General features: G+C 59.8%; 3 protein-coding genes across 23 annotated transcripts in view; 2 read left to right on the forward strand and 1 right to left on the reverse strand.

Annotated features, from left to right (window-relative positions):
- The first annotated feature begins 8,779 nt into the window (after positions 1-8,779).
- MAB21L4 (mab-21 like 4) lies at positions 8,780-12,987 on the forward strand. Its single transcript, XM_027661965.1, has 5 exons — positions 8,780-9,263; positions 10,296-10,518; positions 11,348-11,501; positions 12,342-12,698; positions 12,844-12,987. The coding sequence occupies exons 1-5, from the start codon at positions 8,780-8,782 to the stop codon at positions 12,934-12,936; spliced, it is 1,311 nt and encodes a 436-aa protein (XP_027517766.1). The 3' UTR covers positions 12,937-12,987.
- A 17-nt stretch (positions 12,988-13,004) lies between these two features.
- Positions 13,005-17,223, reverse strand: AGXT (alanine--glyoxylate and serine--pyruvate aminotransferase). Of its 2 annotated transcripts, none has more exons than XM_027661964.1 (11): positions 16,913-17,223; positions 16,602-16,794; positions 16,211-16,275; positions 16,034-16,134; positions 15,743-15,813; positions 15,327-15,411; positions 14,923-15,018; positions 14,606-14,675; positions 14,409-14,504; positions 14,085-14,210; positions 13,005-13,690 (listed from the first exon to the last, which is right to left on the reverse strand). In XM_027661964.1, the coding sequence occupies exons 1-11, from the start codon at positions 17,165-17,167 to the stop codon at positions 13,583-13,585; spliced, it is 1,266 nt and encodes a 421-aa protein (XP_027517765.1). In that variant the 5' UTR covers positions 17,168-17,223; the 3' UTR covers positions 13,005-13,582. The 2 variants fall into 2 exon arrangements, with proteins under 2 accessions (XP_027517765.1, XP_027517764.1); XM_027661963.1 differs by having other exon boundaries at positions 14,085-14,213; positions 16,913-17,221.
- Positions 17,224-18,791: 1,568 nt separating this feature from the next.
- KIF1A (kinesin family member 1A) overlaps positions 18,792-18,984 on the forward strand; it is a 38,484-nt gene continuing 38,291 nt past the window's right edge. For 7 of the 20 annotated variants that reach the window (XM_027661752.1, XM_027661756.1, XM_027661755.1 and 4 more), the window contains exon 1: positions 18,793-18,930. The gene's annotated coding sequence lies outside the window, so the exon portion shown is untranslated. Of the gene's footprint in view, positions 18,931-18,984 lie in introns of all 20 variants that reach the window. The other 13 variants (XM_027661751.1, XM_027661753.1, XM_027661754.1 and 10 more) reach the window with 6 other exon arrangements.

An 18,984-nucleotide genomic window follows, 5' to 3' on the forward strand; every position in this document is an offset into this window, starting at 1 on the left:
GGTGGGGGCCTCAGGGTCCTCTCCCACCTCCTGGTGCCCAACTTGTCCCACGGCAAAAGCATCCAAGGCGCCAGGGCGGATGTGAGGGAGAACCCCCTCCAGCCCCAGAAAAACCGGGGAGAACCATCACCTACCCCTGGTGCTGGCACAATGTGGGAATCCATTCCCAACTCCAGAGGTTTTCCATGTTATTCCACACCCCTGCTGTATAAATATCCTCTGCTGTCAGGATTGCGAGGTACACCTGAAAAGGGGCCAAGGAAGAAATTATGTAAAGAGTGAACAACATCAGGACTGGGTGAGGACCAGCCACGGACAGTGCCATGGAAAGTCTGCCTCACTGTGCTCTGCCATCGGCACAAGGGTGCTCCCAAAATCCTCACCCACGCACTGCTGGCATGGGGATCATCATCTCTCTGTCGTTAAGGACATGAAGGCATGGGGTGAAGGGTGGAGGGCAAAAAGTGGGAAGCAGGGATGCAGCACCCAGGGGCACACTGTGGGGCTCTGGAGCAGCACAGCACCCCTGGCAGCTCCAGGACCTGCTCCCCCTCAGAGTGGCCCCAAAGCTGGATCTCAAGACCAGCCTGACCCCTGGGAAACCAGTGCACCACAGCTGGCACCAGTGCTCCAGGACCAAATGCCCCCAAGGCAGGCAGCCCTGGATAAGCCTCATTGCCGATCCCAGAGAGGTGACACTGTCCCTTTAAAAATCTCTAGGAAGAAAATGTTAAAAGGAAAAGAGAAAAAAAACTCGAATTCCAAAATAAATAAACGGCCACATCCGGATTTCTCCCCCGGGACACTAATAAAGGTTTTATGGGTTTGATATGAATTACCCTCCCTGGCCATTCCCCGCTGATCTTCTGGAAGGCATTAGGCTGCACACCCCTGCCCTGGCCCCGGCCCCAGGGGATGCCGTGGGGGGAGGCAGGAGGGGCACTGCCATCCTCCCCACGCAGCCCATCTGTAGCTTGAGGTTGGAACCGAGACCCAGCTCTTTTGGGGAGTGACTAGGGGGGGTGGTCTTCTGGCTGTCACCATCTGCCACCTTGCACCTGTGAGAGCGAGCTCCACCATCCCAGAAGTTCTATATCCTGGCTCTGCTGTGCCATGACAGGCCCTGCTGCAAGCTCAGCTTCCAAGGAACACAGGGACATTGTGGCACCAAGCTGCCCCTCTGCCATGAGCATCCCCACAGGGGCCAACCTAGGCTTCTCACGGTGGGTTTTCCCCTTTGAGAGGGGAAGGGCAGCCATCACAAGCGTGAGGGGAGGATTTTCTTCCAGGCACGCTTCTCACAGAAAAGCATGACAATGCTCCCCCCGTGTCATCCCAACCCAGCTCCCCAGGACATTAAATTGGAAGCAGTAAACCGAGCAGGGAGAACAGCTGTGGGCCCCAGATGCAGACATTTCCTCTGGGCCCAAAGCTGGAGCTGGTGTGAAGCTGGGCTCTGTGCTGAAAATGCTGGGGGGAGCATGGGGGAAAGCAGCCCTTTCCCCACACCATCTGGCCAAACTCTGTCCTCCACCACCCGCTCCCTCTCCAGAAAAAGATGCCCTTTTCCTCCACCTGCCATCACGTTTGTGGTGTCCAGCTCCTTGGTGGCCCTCAAAACAGGGCCAGGACCCACCACACCCATCCCAAGGGGGCTGTCAGGCTGTGGAGAGGACCATGCAGGTCCCAGGGGCATCCCAATGCTCATTCCAGCTTCCCTGGCACCCGCAGCCGGGAATGCTCCTCAGCGAATCACCCCATCAAAGGCTCCAGAGTGCTTGGACTTGGTGCTCCCTCCCAGACTCCAGAAGCACCCAACAAGGGGGTTGAGAAGGCCAGTTGGCACCAGGCATGCTATGGGACCAGCTCCCCATTGCAAAGCTATGCCAGAGGGAGAGATGGATGCTGCCTCCAGAAACGAGGGACAGAGGCAGAGATCCTTCTGGTGACCCCAAGCCTGTCTCTACTTGGCATCACAGTTTCAGGGTTGCCCCAAATACACAGGCAGTTGCCCCTGGGCTCCTCCCATCTGCCTCTCACAGGTCTGTGGTTGCCCACTGCCTCTCCCAAAAGGCAGCCCTAGAAAACCAGTGGAAAAGAGCACACAGCACTGCCCACCCTCCATCCCGGCCAGACTCTCTGCTTGGGGGACAGGACGTGTGGAAGGGACCTGGGGAGCTATTAATGATCCAGAGTGCATTCAGCATGGATCCGTTAGGACACAGGGGGCTGCAGGTCAGCACATGGTTTGGATTTGGCTCTTCCCTCCTTTCCCGCTAGTTGGGCCAAATCCAGAGAGTGTTCCCTGTGGATACTGAACACATGTGCTGCACAAGCATCACCTCCCATGGGGAGAACTGGTCCCAGGAACCCCCTACCCAGGGTGGGAGAGGCAGCCAGGTAGCCCAGGGAGGTGTATGAGATTTTGAGGGGAGCTGACATTTAATGAAAGTGTTTGAACCTTTTATTTGGCCCAGGCTCAAAGAATGCAGCAACACAGATTGCACACACAGATGTGGGTGGTGGGAAGGGGCTGGAGAGCAGCCAGGAGGATGGAGGTTACTGCAACACCCAGCTCCCGCTCCCTGTGCACTGCCTGAGCCCCCACGATGCCTGCTTCTGCTCTACAAGGCTGTGGGAACAGGGGGAACCCCTTCCCCTCTCCCATCCCTTCGCCTTCCTCCGCCACCCTGGGACCCCTCCCGAACCACACGGCCTAGGCATCTGGTGGCCATGTGTCATCTAAGCTACTGTGGCAGGGACATCACTGGGTGGCAGTTGTGTCTCCTAACTTGCCCCAGCCAGAGGAGCCCCAGAGCGAGCAGAAGGATGTGGGACTGGGAGGCTCCAGGTGCTGTTCCCCTGGGGAGCACCAGTTCAGGGCTGCTCGGTGGTGCTGGTTGGACATGGTGCCACCAGGACAGGACACAGCTGTGGCTCTGCTGGCATCTGCTGACACCAGCGTAAACAGGGAGGTGGGACCATTGAGATGGACACAAATCCTATTCCCCAGGGGGAATTCCCTGGTCCAAGGCTCTCACCCCAGCACTGCAAAGGCAAGCTTTTGAAATGCTGAGGGTGCTGCCACCTCTGGAGGGTGCTATAGGGGAGTACCCCAGCCACCCCATAGCACCAGGGGTCACCCTACCAGCTCAGCTGCCATCCTTCCAACCCTGGCCTCACCATGCAGGTCAGGGGAAGACAGGGACAAAACACTTCACCCAGGGATATCTCCTGCTCCTGATGCAGTCCTAGTGCAGGGGACAGTGCTGAAACCAGGACATGAGGCTGAAACCAGTGCTTGGTGAGGTGCCATCCCTGGCTCTGACTCCTGCAGCAGGCAGCTGGGTTGATGCAAGCGAAAGCCACCCATTACCATGGGACCACGTCTATGAAGACTTCAAAGTTCTTGTGAACTTGTGTCGGCGAGTCCAGCCCCCCACAGGGCTGGGGCTGGCCATGAGCACCTCCAGCATTGCAGCGGGGCATCGGAAAGCAACACCGGCTTTCCCAATCCAGCTGAAAGCTCCTCGGATGTTCTGCTGCTTTGATTATTTGACAGACCATGTTTTTTAAATTATTCTTGTATAAATATTTACGCATTTTTACAAGAACCATGCTTTGAGCAACAGGCCATGGCAGATGAAGGGCCATAGGGGAGGGGGCTGGATGCTGGATTGCTCCATTCCGGCTCCACAGGTCAGCTGGGGGTTGAGCAGGGGATTGAGCAGGACCGGCAGGGACCAGGGACCAGGGACTGCAGGGACGAAGAGCTGCACCCACGCCTGGGGCCCTGGGGCAATGCATGCTAGGTGTTGACAGCCCCCTCAACCAAAGGTTGCTGTGATCCTGCCCCTTTCCCTCACTGCTCCAGCATTCCCCTCCCCAGGGAGCAGAACCCAGTCAAGCAGTGGGCTGGCCAGAAGCCAGACTGCCTGTTACAGGGGATACATTGCTGGCCAGTGCTGGGAGACCCATGCAGCCCCACATGCCTCCCTGGTCTCATCTCTGATCAGGTCCAAAAACCACTTTCGGCAGACACCTTGAGCAAGGAAAGCCTCACTGGGCAGCAAAGACTATTGGTAGGATGGACAACTCCTTTGTTCCTCACTCCCACTTCGGTACTGCACCCCAGCCCAGCCCTTGCACCCCAGCCTAGGTGAGGGAGAGGGCAGTGGATGCTGGGAACCACTGAGGGTGCTCCAGGAGAGAAGGGGATGGGGTGGAAGGGCCCCGAGGGCTGCACCAGCCCCCATATCTGCCCCCAAAGCCCCCAGTCTCCAGGGACAGTGCCTGCAGCAACGCTTCCCACTGTGGTGGGAACGCTTCCACTGACCCTTCTGGGCCAGCCCCGTCCCGCTCCCCAGAACAGTTGCTGTGGATTTTGGGAAGGATGAGGGTGAGCTCCCCCCCTCCCCCACCCACAGATGTGATCCACAACCCAGCCTCGTGTTTTCCGCCGAGCTCAGCAGAAATTCACGCAGAAGGTCAGTGACCAGAGAAAGGAACGATCCATCATTAAATAAATTGTTTTCATTTCCCAGGATAAAGAAGAGGAAAAGGGGAGGAGGGGAGAAGTTGTTGGACCTGGACTGGAAAATAAAAGCGCACAAGGCAGGAAAACCGCCCCCTGCACTCCCTGCCGAGAGCAGCCCCGGCTCCTTCCCTGCGCCCTCGCAGGGTTTTTACAGCCAAAGCTCTTAATGTGATTATAATAATTATTTCTTTCCTAGCAATTTTTTCCTCCTTTTTTTTTTTTTTTTTTTTTTTTTAATAAACAGCCTCTTTTGAAATGTCACTGGGGGAAGCCAAGACTCCAGCTGAGCCCTGGCCTGAAGGAAGGAGCAGGGGCAGGGGGAGCGTGCGAACGTGTGCTGGTGCATGCAGGCAAGCACGTGTGTGCAGGAGTGCGCGGACGCCCAGGGGGGCACCCTGCGGGGGGACACCCCACAGGAGCACGCAAGCACAACTGGAGCAGTGCCCCAGGGACAAACAGATGTGGGATTCTTCTCCATTTCTCTCAGTCTGGGTGCCCCGTTGAACTCCCCCCCGCCTCGCACCCCTCACCTCCCACCCCTCTGTGTGGTTCCCCCCAGCCCCGGGGCCAAGCTTTGAAATCTGTTGAAAAGAGACCCTTTTTGCCAAAATAAACAGCCTGTCATGTTAAATTACTCTCTCTTCCTCTCTACCTTCCCTGCCTTTGTCCCCCCTCCCCATCCCAGCCATTTTGCTGGGGGCCATGCCACTCTCAGGGGCTTGTGGGGTGTAGAAGTGCTGACATTGGTGTGGAGCCGGTGAGCAGGGGCAGAGCATCACCTACCCTCTGCATCCCAGTGTCCCTGTCCTCTGTCAGTTCCTCAGCCCACCAGCTCAGCCCCCCAGTGTCTTTCTGCTAGGTGACAATGGCATCTTGCAGGGTCCAGGGTGCAGCAGTGTTCTGCAGAGAGGTGAGCTGGGTGAGGGACACTGGAGGCTCATTGCAGCCCCTCGCCCACCCCTGCAATGCCTAGTGCTCTCATGCCCCTGGGTTTTCTCCTCTCTCTTGCTTGCCCTTGCTCTTATTTTTGGGTTGTTTTCTCTGTCCCGTTTCTAACAGAAAAAATTCACAGAACCATAAAATGCCGAGATGGAAAAGGAGCAATTAGCTCATTCAGCCCGGACTCTCTGCCAGTACCAGGGCACTTGCAGCCAGCCTCTGGTGACTCGTCCAGGCAGGGCACCGCACGCTCCAGCCGTGTATTCCATGGCCTCACCGACCTTCTCGCTAGGAATTTTTTCCCCACTGTCTTGCCTCCCATGGAGTTGTGCTCAATTTGGGCTGATGGCAGGGTTGAGGGTCCTGGCACTGTCCTGACCATTCAGCTGTGTGCCATGCCTGCTCTGTAGCTCACTCCATGTGGCATGGCTCCAGCCAGGGCTCACCCACCCATCCATGAGGGATGAAGTTACTGCTGTCCCCCACCACCTGATCTGCATCATTCCCTCCCCATGCCAGCTCTGCTCCCTCCTGCCCAGAGTTCTGGCAGAACCTCCAGCTGCTCCCACCTCTCCTGGCTGCCAGCTGTGTCTCCAGATGTGCCACCACCTAGCATCACTCTTCCTTCTCCAACTGTGCTTGGCAGCAGCCAGGAAGCTGCTCCTCCAGAGTCTGCCCCTGGCCCCTTACCTGCAGGGGAGAGGAAGGCATGGGAAGAGGAGAGAAAGAGGTAGAGGAAGGGGAAAGGAGAAAGAGGAAGGGTGAAGAAGGGGAAGGGGGAAAAAGAGGAAGGAAGAAGGAGGAAAGAAAAGGTGGAGAGGAAAGGAGGAAGGGGGGATAGGGGAAAGGACAAAGGGGAAAAGTGCTGGCCTGCAGGAAGGGGCAGAAGGCAGCATTTTGCAGCACCAACCTCTTGATTGTGGCACGTAGAGGTCCAAAAAGTGCAAGTGCCAAAGGCAGTGATGAGCCGAGAAGATTACAACACACTCACTCCTCAGGGCATCAGAACTCTAGCAGTGATGGGAACAGGGTCACACTGTGGGGTCAGCCAGCACCGTTGCCAAGAGGGCATGGTTACCCTACTAGCACCAAGACATCTGGGGGGACATACATGTCTCCCTGCCCTGACCAGCCTTATCTTCCTATAGTGCCACGGCTGCTCTCACTCCAGCTTCTGCATGTTCCCCATGGCCTCCTCCAGCATCCCAGCCAGGCACTGACAGAAGGAATGTCCTGGCTGCTGCCATAGCAGGGACTCCACCCATGACAAAATGATGCTCCTAGGGCAACCCTGCCAGCAGTGAACTGTCACCCACCACCCACAGAAAAGTGGTGGCCTGCATCTCTCTGCCTTCTTTTTTCCCATATCAGTGCATGGAGCAGTCATCTTTCTTGCCTGGCTCGGGTTCAGCATCCTTCAGGATAAGCCCAGACCACTCTGATGGGGAGGGTGAAGCCCACAGGAGCCCCACTTTGGCAGCAGGGAGTCTGTCACTTTTGTTCCCTCTCTGGGACGCCAGCCAGCTTGTCTTTCCCACATGACGGAAGAAGGTAAAGACCAAGCTGCACACTCAGACCTGGCTGGGACAATCATTAGTGTGAGGGACTGAGTATCCCCTGCTCAGGTCAGGTGAAACCTGGAGTGCAGGGCTCAGGTAAGGAGACTCAGAGCCTGTCATCCATTGTCAGGCTTTTAAAATCTGGCTGAGGCTTCCCAGCCCTGAGCACCCCCAGCCTTCCAGTACTGAGAAGCCCAGTGCTGGCTACTGTTCATCTCCATGGCTCGAACTGCAGGTGCTCAGAGATGCTCTGCAGGTGAGAGCTCTGAGCCTTGTGCTCTCCAGGGACGCAGACAGAGCTCCTTCAGTCAGCTGGTGGAAGGACAGATGGCCTTGAGGGACAGACCCCTACCTTCAGGTCTGCTCCTCAGTCACAGGGGACTGAAGGAGGCACAAGGAAAACTGGAAAAAAGCCTGGGGAGATCCAGAAACCTCATCTGGGCTGTTTAAAACGAAAGCCTGAGCTGCAGGAGGTGGGAGGCCCAGCCACGAGCCCCATGGCATGCTCCCTCCCCGAAGCGGTTCCCATGCTCGGCTCGGGCTCCCTTGCCACAGGGGCCCCTGCTGCCTCCCCCACTCCCTTCCCTACTCTGACCAAGGGCAGGATCAGTTTGCAGGGAACCCTGGAACGGCTGAACCACGCTGTCCTGCTGGGAGAGCCGAGCCTTCCAGTCATAATCATTACAAGCTCCTGCTCCCGGCCCGAGAAGCCCGGAAACGTGTCCCGGGAAGGGCGCGCCATTCAGCCAGCCAACGTGCCCGGAAATCCCCGCTCCGGGATCCGTGGGAGATGGAGAGGAGCGGGGGCAGGTGGGAGGGTACGGGCAGTCCCTGCGCTGTCCCTGCCCTGTCCCTGCAGCGGGGCCGAGCCCGCCGGGCAGCTCGGCGTGGCGGAACGGACGGAGCCCCGGACCGGCCAGGCTGCGGGACCGCACGGGCTGCCCCCGCCGCTCCCGCACCGCACCGCACCGCACGGCGGATCTGGGGTCCAAAGCAACGCTTCCCTCCTCTCTCCGGGGCGATTGCCCCGCAGCCCGGCGGCAGGAACCCGCGCCCCGGGCAGGGCGGGCCTGCGGGGCGGGCCGGGCTCTACCTGCGGGGCGGGGCCGGGGGCTCAGCCCGGGCGAGAGGCGCTGGGGGGGTGCCCGCACCTCGAAAGCTGGAGCCTGATGGAAGCTGAGCTGAAGCCTGATGTTGACAGCGATGCACTGGGCCTGCAGGGCTGCTCTGAGCACCGGCAAGGCGGGCACAGGGTTCCGCAGCCCTCCCGCAGAACCGCAGCGCTGTGCCCAGCTCCGTGGGCGCCATACAGGCTGGGAGCAGCCGGGCGCTGGCAGCCCCAGGCAGCAGGCTAAACTAGGCTGAGCCAGGGCGTGAGGGCAGTGGGTCGCCTTCACCTGGCACTGGCTGTGAGGGGATGCTGCTGGCACGCAGCCCCTGTGCCAAGAGAAGTGTGGGAGACCACAGCCTTATCCTGGCATGACCCATCAGCTGAGCACTCGCTGTCACCCTTCTGGAGTGCCAGAGGAGGGCCACGGTGTGACTCAATCCCCCACCCTGGGTCTGCCCCGGTGGGACATGCTGCTCCCAGTACCTCTCCCTGGGAGTCACCCAGCACTGGTGCTTGTCAACGCCCAGCTGTGGCTTCCCTCCACCCTCCCCACGAGGGCACACAGCTCTGCCCTCCCTGCCCACGTATTTTTACTCCTGCTCGGAGCAGGCTCACAACGGCAGCAGAGCTGCCATGGAAGCCAACACTTCCCTCTGGCACAGCTACCTCGGGGTGATCGTGTCCCGCGAGAGGGAGCGGCTGGAGAATTTCCAGCGGGCTGAGGACATCCTGCTGACCCTGCTGGAGGGTGTCCATGCCAGGGAGCCCCGCTTCCTTGTGGACTATGCCAGGAACCTGGAAGCCCTCGAGTTCGCTCTCTCTGCCTCTGAGGATGCTGTCACTGTAGAGATGCCCCTGCGGATTGACCGTGATACCCTGCAGCTCTTGGCATGCCAGCCCAGAGACACCCCAGGAGGGCACCCTCCAGGGCTGAGCACCTGCTATCTGGAAGTGCCCTCTCCGGGGACCGATTTGGAGGACTGGATCAGTGTCGTGGGTGCGATGGAGCACGGAGGTGGTGCGAAGTGTCTGGTTCCGGGCAAAGTCCTCCAGCACCTGAAAGAGCTCCTTGTTTCAGCCATCGTGCACTGCCAGCGCTGCTTCCTGCTTCAGCCAGGTGCGTATGCTGGCGGGGCATTTCCCAGCCGGGAGCTGCCTCCAGCACAGCTGGCAAGCCCAGCTTGGCGGTGGTCCCTTTGCAAACACGCTGGGACATAGATCCCTGGGTGCGTGACCCACTGAAAGCCTGCATGAGCAGGTGAGTGACCACCCTGCTGTGTGCTGGGATAGCCTTTGCCCTCAGCTAAGGAAGAGGAGATGCAAACTACTCCCTGCCATCCCATGGCAGCAGAGTCATCCCCAGGCATCTCCACCTGGGGCTGATGGCACCCTCCTTGGTGGGTGAAGGGTTCTCCCAGCCCTGCTTGGCTCTTCCTAATCATGTTCTCCTCCCACCTCCTGGCCTCCGAGTGCCCCCTGCTCCCTGGAGGAGGCTGTTTGGAGGGTGAGCTGGGAGTGCATCAGAGCTGAACCAAGACCTTGAGGCATGGGTCTGACCCTGTGAACACATGGGTCTCAGCTGGCATCAGCATCCTCAGGAAAGACATGGTGGGAAGGGACCCTGGGAATGCCCATAATGGTTTTGTCAGCTTCTTCATGCTCCAAAGGTGCTTCTTGAAGTAAAGCTCAGTCCTGATGAGAAGGTGATGCAAGAGGACCAGTGGGTCTGGAGGTCTCTTAACCCAGCCCCAGCAAGCCCACCATTCCCTCCTTCCTCCACAGCCAAGACAGAGACCTTCATCTTCCTCTACTCCCACAGCCTGAGACCTTTTCTGGTCCATTTTTCTTGGACCACATTGTTTTGCTTGGCACTGTTCAGCCACCCAGAAGCATAGCCTGAATTGGCTGCTCGAGACTTCCTGCTGTGCCTGACCTTAAGCCCTGCTGGAGCAATGCTCCTTCCCATGAACCACCCCAGCATGGCTGGGAGAGGGGTTTTAGCTGGGAAATCGTGGACAAACTGCAGCACTGGAAAGGGAGGAGTCGAGTGGGGTGGGACACGGTCACAGGCGTTGCAGCGCATACCTGGTTCAGCCTGCGGGACCGGCTGCGTTAACCTCCTCACTGCTGCCAAACCCTCCATATCTAGGTGACGTCAGCGCCGAAAATCTGCGGGAAGATGCCATGGAGCTCTCCCTGCTGATCCGTGGTGGCTGGAAGAACATTCGCTTTGACATTGTTCCGGTGGTGAGGAGGCAGCAGGAGCCGTTCCAGCTCCAGGGGAGGCAGATTGACAGGGGTTTCCCTGAAGGCAGCCTCCAGAGGGCCACAGAAGAGGCCCACTTTGTCCCTGCCTCTCCCCATTGCTGGAGGTGAGTGGCTTGGCTGCATGCATGGTGGTGTGGTCCTGCACCAACGATCCCCCCTGGCTGGCAATGCTGCTGGGTGTAGGCAAAAAGAGGATAGGAAAGGGTGGGGACATGTCAGCAGAGGTTGAAGTCACCTCCTCATGATGCCCAAACCCACTTCCTGGTGTTGGCAAAAAGCCTCAGCCAAATTTCAGGCAGCTCAAGGAAAGAGGGCGAATGCAACTGAAGGAGCCCCCTGAAATTCTTTGCAGGAGCTGAACCCTGACCATGTGGAGGGTGGCAGCTCTCAGATCCCTGCTTGGGCTTCAGAAACAAGCCTAGGCATCTGGCAGCAGCAGGGTGATAAGGTGCCTCCCAGGGCAGGCTGCAGGAGAGAACGGGGCTGGAGTGACATGTATCTCCCCTGCCACCACAGCTACCCAGCCCCATGGAGGGGTTGAGTGGCTGGCTGGACCGGTCCAGGCTTATTTTGGGCACAGTGTGGTCCAGCTGGACATTTGGCCCCTCCTTGGGGACCAAAGCAGCCTCCCCTCTGAGGCAGCCTGCAGCCCTCTCCACTGCATGTAGGGGAGCACAACCCTACTTCGCTCCACTCTTGTTCCTCCCGGGAAGAAGCTGCTCAGCAGCATTCCCATCTCACTCCAAACCTCCCAAGTTCTGCTTTGCCAGAGGTGAGTGCAGGAGGTGGATCCAAGATGCTGCATGCCTGGGACCATGCATGTGGCTGAGAGAGTCCCCCCCCACACCAGGTCACTGCAGGTACACTCTCCCCACCCTGGGAGGGTGCACATCTCTATCCTCTCTCTCACCAGACTCCACTTTCTCCCTCCAGATCCTCCACTCACCTCCCCATCCTGAGGCTGCTCCACGCAGTGGACACACTGAAGGGACCCCGTCTGGACAGCCTTCGCCTGCTCGACCAGCTCCGCGACCAGGACTGGGGAGAGGAGGGTGGGAAGAGTGGTCTCACTTTCAACTACCTGAAGGTAGGGAGGTTCTGCTGGTTGGGACTGTGGCTCTCTGGGCAAGAGAGTCAAGGCTGCTCCCCTGCAGAAGATTCCAACTGACAAGGGCGAGCGCCTGCAGTGCTTTGGGATGTACCAGCCCATGGCTGTGTTTGCAAAAGATGCATGCTGCTGCTGGCCATGGCTTTGGTCCTTCTTCCTTGGATTGAACCAGCAACCTCCAGCCTGAGACACTCAATGCATTCAGAGCTGGGGCTCTATGTCAACACACTAGGTGTCCTCTGGCACAGGCTGCCTGTGTCTGCTGGGGATGGCATCACTGTGCTGCCATGCTGCAAATTGTCCCATACCCTGGTGTGGTGGGAGGTGACCGTACAGGGCCAAGGCTGGCATTTCTGCTGACAAAAAACCTCTCCCCGCCCAACCTGTTTTCAGCACTCTGGACCTATACGGACTGGTGATACTGGTCAGGAACGGGGCCATGCTGGGGACAGCACCTGGTGGCACAATCTGGGTGTGTCCTTTTCCTTGTGACAGCTCTCTGGGCCCTGGGTAGAGAAGTGTTTTCTGCTGAGAGAATGGCTCCAGCTCCAAGTAACCCAAATCCTGTGTGTTTTGCTTTATGTTGCATTCTTTGATGTGTTGGCTATTTTTTTTTTTGGTTGGTTGGTTGTCTGTTTCAGTTTTTTTAAAGAAAGAGGGCACAGTATGCATCTGACCTTCAGAAAAGCATCTTTTGCTCCAGCCAACATGGATTCAGCCCCACAGGTCATTGCGTGGTGACGTGCAGGGCGTGAAGGTTTGGCCTTTGTGGGATCAGGCCTTGTGCCTGTTCCTGTGTTCTTCTCTCCCTCCCCACAGATGGTGCTGCTGTGGAGCACAGAGCTCTTTCCCTCCCTGGAGGACTGGCAGGACCTGGAGGGCTCTGTCTACAGGCTCTTGGTGATCCTTCTCCGCTGCCTGGCCATCCGGCACCTGCCCCATTTTCTGAACCCAGAGGAGAACCTCTTCCAAGGAGCAGCCATGGACCTTGCCTCCCTCTACCATAAAGTAGAGAGCTTTGCCCGGGACCCCCGACGCTTCCTCCATTTCCATTTTGGCCACCCTGCACGCACTGACAGCCGGAAGGCAAACCCCAACACCCGAGCTCTCCTGCAGCTCCCCAGCGAGGATGGGTCTTACTGGGACACAGCCTACTTTGACATCCTGCTCAACCAGGTAACCCCAGACCTCCAGCTGGTCTCGCAAGGCATCCCCAGAAACCATCTGAGCTGGGCAGCTGGGGATGTGCTGGAATTGGCCCCCCCGGAGCCCTCTGCCCCCTGGCAGCCTCTCCTCTCACTTTCTACCTGCTTCCACTTAGTTTCAGGTGTACCGGATCCAGGACAGTGCACGCCGCTCAGCAATGTCCCAGCTCCTCTCCAAGATCCGGCAAGAAATTCCGCAGCAGAGCTGAGTGGAACCCCACTGCTGCCCCGTTGGGGTGTCTCAAAACTCTGGGGGGGTGCAAGGAGAGCCAGGGGCCTGGGAGCAGCACACTGCCACGTCGCTTTATTGAGGAAAGGTTGTTCCAGGGAGAGAGCTTATTTCTGCTGTGGCTGGGGGGTTGCACAGCCTCTTGGCTGCCCTTGTAGAGCTGGGCACCGGGTGTTTCATCCCAGGGTACAGAATCTGGGGGGGAATGGCTGGGATCCTGCACTGCAGAGCTCTGGTGCAGGGTCAGCTGAGGTTGGTGGTGGTGGGAGGGGAAAGGACCTATGGTCAGATCCTGCATCCAGCCCTCGTGTCAGCTTGCCGAGGGGCTGCCATGCCCTGGTGAAGGGGAAGAGCTGGGGGACCAGGCCACTGGGATGATGGGAGAAGGGGTTTTGAGACGTGTCATGTCTGTCGAGTGCAGCTCTCTCCTCCGTGTCCCCTGCTATTCCAACTTCTCCTTTCCCACTCCTGCTTGGCTTGCTGGGTGTTGCCGTGTCTCCCGCCAGCATCCCAGGGAGGCAGTGGAGTCCCTCTGCTGCCAGTTGCCTGCAGCCAGGCACGGAGGGAATTGCTGCACCGGAGGGAATTGCTGCACCGCTTCTCCCAGGCCCCCCGGGCAGGTGAGCTCACAGCCTGCTGCGGCGGCAGCTGCCGAGGGCGTCTCGCAGGGCTCGAAGCACTCGGTTCACGTTTTCACCGGTTGAGTTGCAGCCCAAGAGGCCGATGCGCAGGACCTGGGAGGAGAAGGGCGAGCGTCTCCCTGCAGCACCCACCTCTGCCTCCGTGTCTCGGCACCGTCTCCCTGCGGCCGGTGGCAGGTCGCAGGGTCCCGTGCGGAGGCGGGGAACACACAGCCAGGCATGAGCGGGTGTGCACAGCTCCCTGCTTGCTCTTGCTGTACTTAACACCCGGTTCCTCTAAAGATGTGTCACCCCGCTAATTGTGTGCGTGGTTATTCAATTAGGCGGGTGATTGTGTGTGGTTATGCTGCTATGCATTGCTGCGGGCGATGGGACATGGGACAAAGCCAGCCACACACTGTCGATGGCCAGAGAGCCGCAGTGAATCCAGCGAATCATGGGGTTTGGTGCCCAGCCATGGGCAGCAGGAGGGGAGGATTTTGCCCACCTTGTCTACCGTGGGGCCCAGGCCTCCAGTGATCTCCATGGCGTGGTTGTCCATCAGAAAGGCTGTGATGTCCTTCCAGTTGTAGCCCTCGGGCACTCTGACAGTGGTGACGGTGGGAAGTCTCGCCTTCTGGGGAACAGAGAAACTGGGTTCAATCCTATGGCCCCACCCCCTGGTGAGCCCAGCAGACTGCCGGGAGAGAGCATTGATAATGGGGTTGGTTTTTCTCCAGTATCAAAAGCTGTCCAAGCATATCTTGAGCTGCGCTGGGCTGTGTCCTCACGCTGCCCCTACCCCGTGGTGGTGGGCTTGCCCTGAACCCACCTCCTCCTTCACAAAGAGCTCAAGCCCCAGGCTGAGCAGCCCCTGGCACAGCTTGGTGCAGTTGGCCCGGTGTCGCTCCCAGGAGCTCTCCAGACCCTGCAGGCAGAGAGGTGAGAGAAGGTCTCTGCCGCTGACAGGCATCTCCTGGCGCTCACCCGGCGCTGCTGGTGTCCCCCTGCCCGCCAGGTGTCACTCACTATCTCTGCCAGCATGGCCAAGCCTTCCCGCAGGCTGAAGAAGCTGTTGATGGGTGCCGTGTGGTGGTACCTGCAAAATTCAAGGAGCACTCAGAGGGGTTCAGCCTGGCTGCAGCAGAGCAGCCATTTGCTTGCAGTATGGGACACAGACGCGCAGCATTCTCCCTCTCCATCATTTAGTGCAGAGGGTTGTGACCAGCAGACAGGGTGATGGACAGGCAGGGTCTGAGCCCTGAAGAGCAGGCAGCCCCTGAGCCAGGGTGAAGGCTGGCTGGGGGACAGCTGCAGCCATCTGTGACCAGGGAGCCTGCCCTCACCTCCGTGGCTCCCCGTCGCAGCCCCAGTAGTTTCCCAGCCAGCCTATATCCAGGTAGAAGGACCGGGGCTTCGTCTTCCTTCTCAGCACCTTCTCCCTGGTGAAGCATAATGCTGGGGAGAGGCTGGACCTTCACCCTACCAGCTCCAAGGTGGGATCAGTCCTGTGCCCCCTAAAGCAAGTGCAGAGATTGGCTCCAGCACCCAGTCGATGCCCAGGGATGGGCTGGACTCTGCCCAGGGATGGGCTGGACTCTGCCCCCACAGCACTGCTGCTGCATGCTCTTCACATGCTGGGCACGCTCTCCACAGAGCGGGACTGGAGCAAATGGCTGGCAAAGGAGGGAGGTGACTGCCTCCCCCACCCCCATTGCCTTCCACCCCAGTGGGACTGGGCTACTCTTACCTGGCTCGCTCACTGAATGAGATGGGGGCACTGCCAGGCGGGCTGTTGAGGACTTTCTGGGACCCCGAGTATAGGACATCGATCTCTACCCAAAAAGGAAGGCAACTCCTTAGGGTTCAGATGCTCCCAGTGGGAAAATGCTGAGTACCCCCTGCCCAGCTCTGAGTGGTGGGTGGGAAGCACAAGGGTGGCACATGCTATGGATCCTGCTTGTGTTTGGGCTGCTTTGGGGGACCCCCTGGCACTGCTGATGGTCGCTTGAGGGGAACAGCCTCTCTTGGCTGCAGCTGGACCAGTTTCTAGTGCTGCTAGCCCAAAATATGGGCAGAAGGGCTGGTCCCGCTGCCCACTCTCCCTGGCCCAGGCATGAACCCCTTTGTCCCGTGAGGTGCCCATGAGGGTACTGTGGCTCTTACCCTGCCGATCCATGAAGATGGGGGCTCCCCCAAGTGATGCCACCGCGTCCACAAGCAGCAGGCAGCCATGACTGTGAGAGGACAGAGCTCAGCCTGATGTCCCTGCCTCCTCCTCTTACCACCCTTCTGCCTGCAGCCCTAGCACCCTCATCCCCCCAGGGGCCACGTGTCTCACTGGCACCAACACCTTCCAGACCCACAGAGTCAGGGAAGAGCCCAGGTCGTGTAAATCTCCAGGCCCAACCCCCAGTGGTGACCTTGGGTGATCACGGGTGTCCATCGTGCACTGACCGGTGGCACAGCTCGCCCAGCCCCTCCAGTGGCTGCAGCACGCCGGTGGAGGACTCGCCGTGGGTGATGAAGAGCACTGAGGGCTTGTGCTGCACCAGGCCCTGCATGACGCAGAGGGAAGGTGACCACACTGGAGGTCAGCTCACGCCCACTGCATTGCATGTGGCCAGCACTCACCTCCTCAATGTCCCGTGGAGTGAAATACTCGCCCGGGGGTTTCAGCAGCTCATAGACATTGGCTCCTGGGAGGAATTTGAGCAGAGAAGAGTGAGGCTTGGGTATACTTCCCACTGGGCAGTCACCTGCTCCACAGGGGAATCTGTCACACGTGAACCAAGAGCACAGCCGCTTGCCAGGGTCTGGCATCCTTCCCAGTGGAAAAGCCATAAACCACTCTAAACGGAGGGAACACCTGGAAACAACCTGGACTGCTCTCTGACTGTGAAAGCCATGTCACTGGTCACTCCCACCAGGATTGGAACAGCAAGCCAGGGCTCACATTTTGGCATCCTGCTTGCAAACCCGGTCCCCTCAGCCCTTCCATGCCATCTGGCTGTCCCCAGCATACCCAGCCTCCTGGCAATGTCAGCAGCACGTTGTCCCCAGATGCCGTTGATGGCCACCAGTATGGTGTCACCACACTCTAGCAGGTTGAAGAGGGCGGCCTCCATGGCACAGTGGCCACTGCCGCTGATGGCCAGGGTCAGCTGGTTCTGCGTCTGGAAGGCGTACTGGATGCCTGCCTTGATCTCATCCATCACCTGCGGTGGCAGGGCACTGACCAGCACTGCTATTGCTCTTCTTGCCATTTCAACCCCTCTTAGAGGGGAGAGAGAGGACGGGAGGGGAGGGGAAGAAGACTGGGCTGGGGCAGCTCACCTGCAGCATTTCGGGGTGCATGTGGCCCAGGATCTGTCGTCCACCTGCAGCCTGGATGCGGTGGGGCACGTTGCTGGGCCCTGGCCCGAGCAGCAGCCTCTCTGGCACAACCAGGGGCCGGAGCAGTGCCTGGGGTGGGGGGATGCGGAGCAGGCTGGTGGCCATGGCACGCCGTACTGTCCCCAGGAGCTGAGCTTGGAGGAGAGGAGCAGTGGAGGCTGCCTGAGCAGCAACCAACACTGCAGCACACTGCATGCCGTGCCAGCAGTGTCCAGTGTCCCATGGACCCTGACCCACAGCCCAGTGCTCCCCCCGCCAATCTGGACTCTACCCCTGGTTGCCTCCTCTGTCCAGTTAATGTGTCACCAGTGCCATTCCCGCTATCTTGGACCCCTCATTTTCAGGCACATCCCCTTGCTAGTGCTAGGATCTTGCTCCCCAGGCATGCCAGCCTCTGGGACTGGTAAGCACCCAGGCAGACCCTGGACCCATGGCCCCCAGGACACTATGGCTGATGGTTCCCAACAGTATCCCAGCAGGTGGGATCACTGCTGTGGGCACCTAGGTCCTGTGCCACGGGATGGTTGTGCTGGGACTGGTCTGGCACAGCTGCCATTGTCATAACTCCTTCTGCAGCACAAAGCTCCTGTCGACCAGGGCTCCCTGACCAGGGACCTGCCTTGCAGAGGGACCTCTGGGCAGGTGACAGGTGCCCAGAGAAGGCTGGCCAGTGGAATGGTGTGTGCCAGGGCAGAGCTGTGGGGTGGGATACAGTCACAGTATCCCACTGCTGCAGTGGGCTGTGCTCTGTGGGCTCAGCCTGGACTGTGAGCATTCCAGTGTATCCTGATGATTCCACAGGGTCCACGTGGGAATTCAATATGCTGTTGCCTGCCATGTGTGCCCACAGTCAGTTGCATCATGCCCATCCTCTGGCACATTCTCTGCCATCTGTACTCTGAAATGCAAACAAGCTGCCCACTTCCAGCTCTGGTAGGTCCACGAGTGGGTGCTCACCCTCAGTGAGCAAAGCTTTCTCTGAGGATGACAGTGAAGGGGTGACAATTCCCCCCCGGCAGAGCTGACACCAGCAGTTGGTGCTGAAGACATTTGGGACAGGGACATGGGTCTGGCAATTGGTGCCAGGTGAAAGCACATCTGCCCAGCAGCTGGATGGTCATCACTGAGAGGAGCTGGGGGCAGGTGTGCCTGCCCCTGCATGGATGATGAAAACCACAGTCAGCCTGGGGAGTGCTGTCATCTACCAAAGTGACAAGATATCGGGTGAAGAAGACCTCTCCGCTGCCTGTCCTCTAGGGAGACTTGGGGCATAGCTGGGGCAGGGAGGGGACGCCGTGGCCTCGGGGCTGCCGTGGGGCGAGGGCGACCGCGCTGCTGAAAACAGCTGGCGGCGAAGGAATAATCCGCTTTCTGCGCTGGCTCTGAATTCCCGGCGCAGATGGGCAGGAGCGGCCGGGCCCCGCGCTGCGGGCGGGGTGCCGGCGGCCGGAGGAGCGAACGAACGGCGCCGGGGCAGGGGGCGCGGGGAGCCCTGGCAAGGGGCCGCTCCCTGGGGTTCCGCGCCGAGGTCCAGGGGTGGCGGGGTCCGGGGTACTAGGGTACCGGGGTACCGAGGTACCGGGGTACCGGGCCGGTGCCGGTTGCCAGGCGACGGCTGCCGGGTACCGCGAGGCCCCGCCCCGCCCCGCCCCTGCGGCGGCTCCGCAGCGCGCCCGGGGCTGGGGGATGCGCTGACGTCACCTCTCCATCCCCGCGCTCGCCCTCCCGGTCCCCCCCGTCCCCGCTCCGGGCGGTGGCGGCGGCGGCGGCGGCCAACCAGCGTGTGGGGCGGGGACCGCAGGGGTGGGGCTGCCGCCACCCGCACCAGCACCGGCACCGGCGCTGCACCGCACAGCACCGCACCGCACCGCGCCGCACCGCGCGGCTCGGCCTCATGCCGGCCCCCCGCCCCCGGGACTGAGCGCTGCGCCCCGCCGAACCGGGCACGGCCATCACAGGTAGGGGCGGGCGGCACTGGGCGGGACGGGTGAGCCCCGCCGCGCCCCCCGGGC

The sequence above is a fragment of the Corapipo altera genome, unplaced genomic scaffold, assembly GCF_003945725.1.
Source record: "Corapipo altera isolate COAL_440 unplaced genomic scaffold, ASM394572v1 175, whole genome shotgun sequence".
NCBI lineage: Eukaryota > Metazoa > Chordata > Aves > Passeriformes > Pipridae > Corapipo > Corapipo altera.

Excerpts from the sequence above, each read along its gene's own strand:
- MAB21L4 (XM_027661965.1), top strand. The coding sequence starts at position 8,780 with ATGGAAGCCAACACTTCCCTCTGGCACAGCTACCTCGGGGTGATCGTG. Across the intron at positions 9,264-10,295 it reads CTGCTTCCTGCTTCAGCCAG|GTGACGTCAGCGCCGAAAAT; the intron begins GTGCGTATGCTG and ends CTCCATATCTAG. Across the intron at positions 12,699-12,843 it reads TTGACATCCTGCTCAACCAG|TTTCAGGTGTACCGGATCCA; the intron begins GTAACCCCAGAC and ends GCTTCCACTTAG.
- AGXT (XM_027661963.1), bottom strand. The coding sequence starts at position 17,167 with ATGCAGTGTGCTGCAGTGTTGGTTGCTGCTCAGGCAGCCTCCACTGCT. Across the intron at positions 15,412-15,742 it reads CATCTTCATGGATCGGCAGG|AGATCGATGTCCTATACTCG; the intron begins GTAAGAGCCACA and ends CTTTTTGGGTAG. Across the intron at positions 13,691-14,084 it reads TGGGCCCCACGGTAGACAAG|GTCCTGCGCATCGGCCTCTT; the intron begins GTGGGCAAAATC and ends TTCTCCTCCCAG.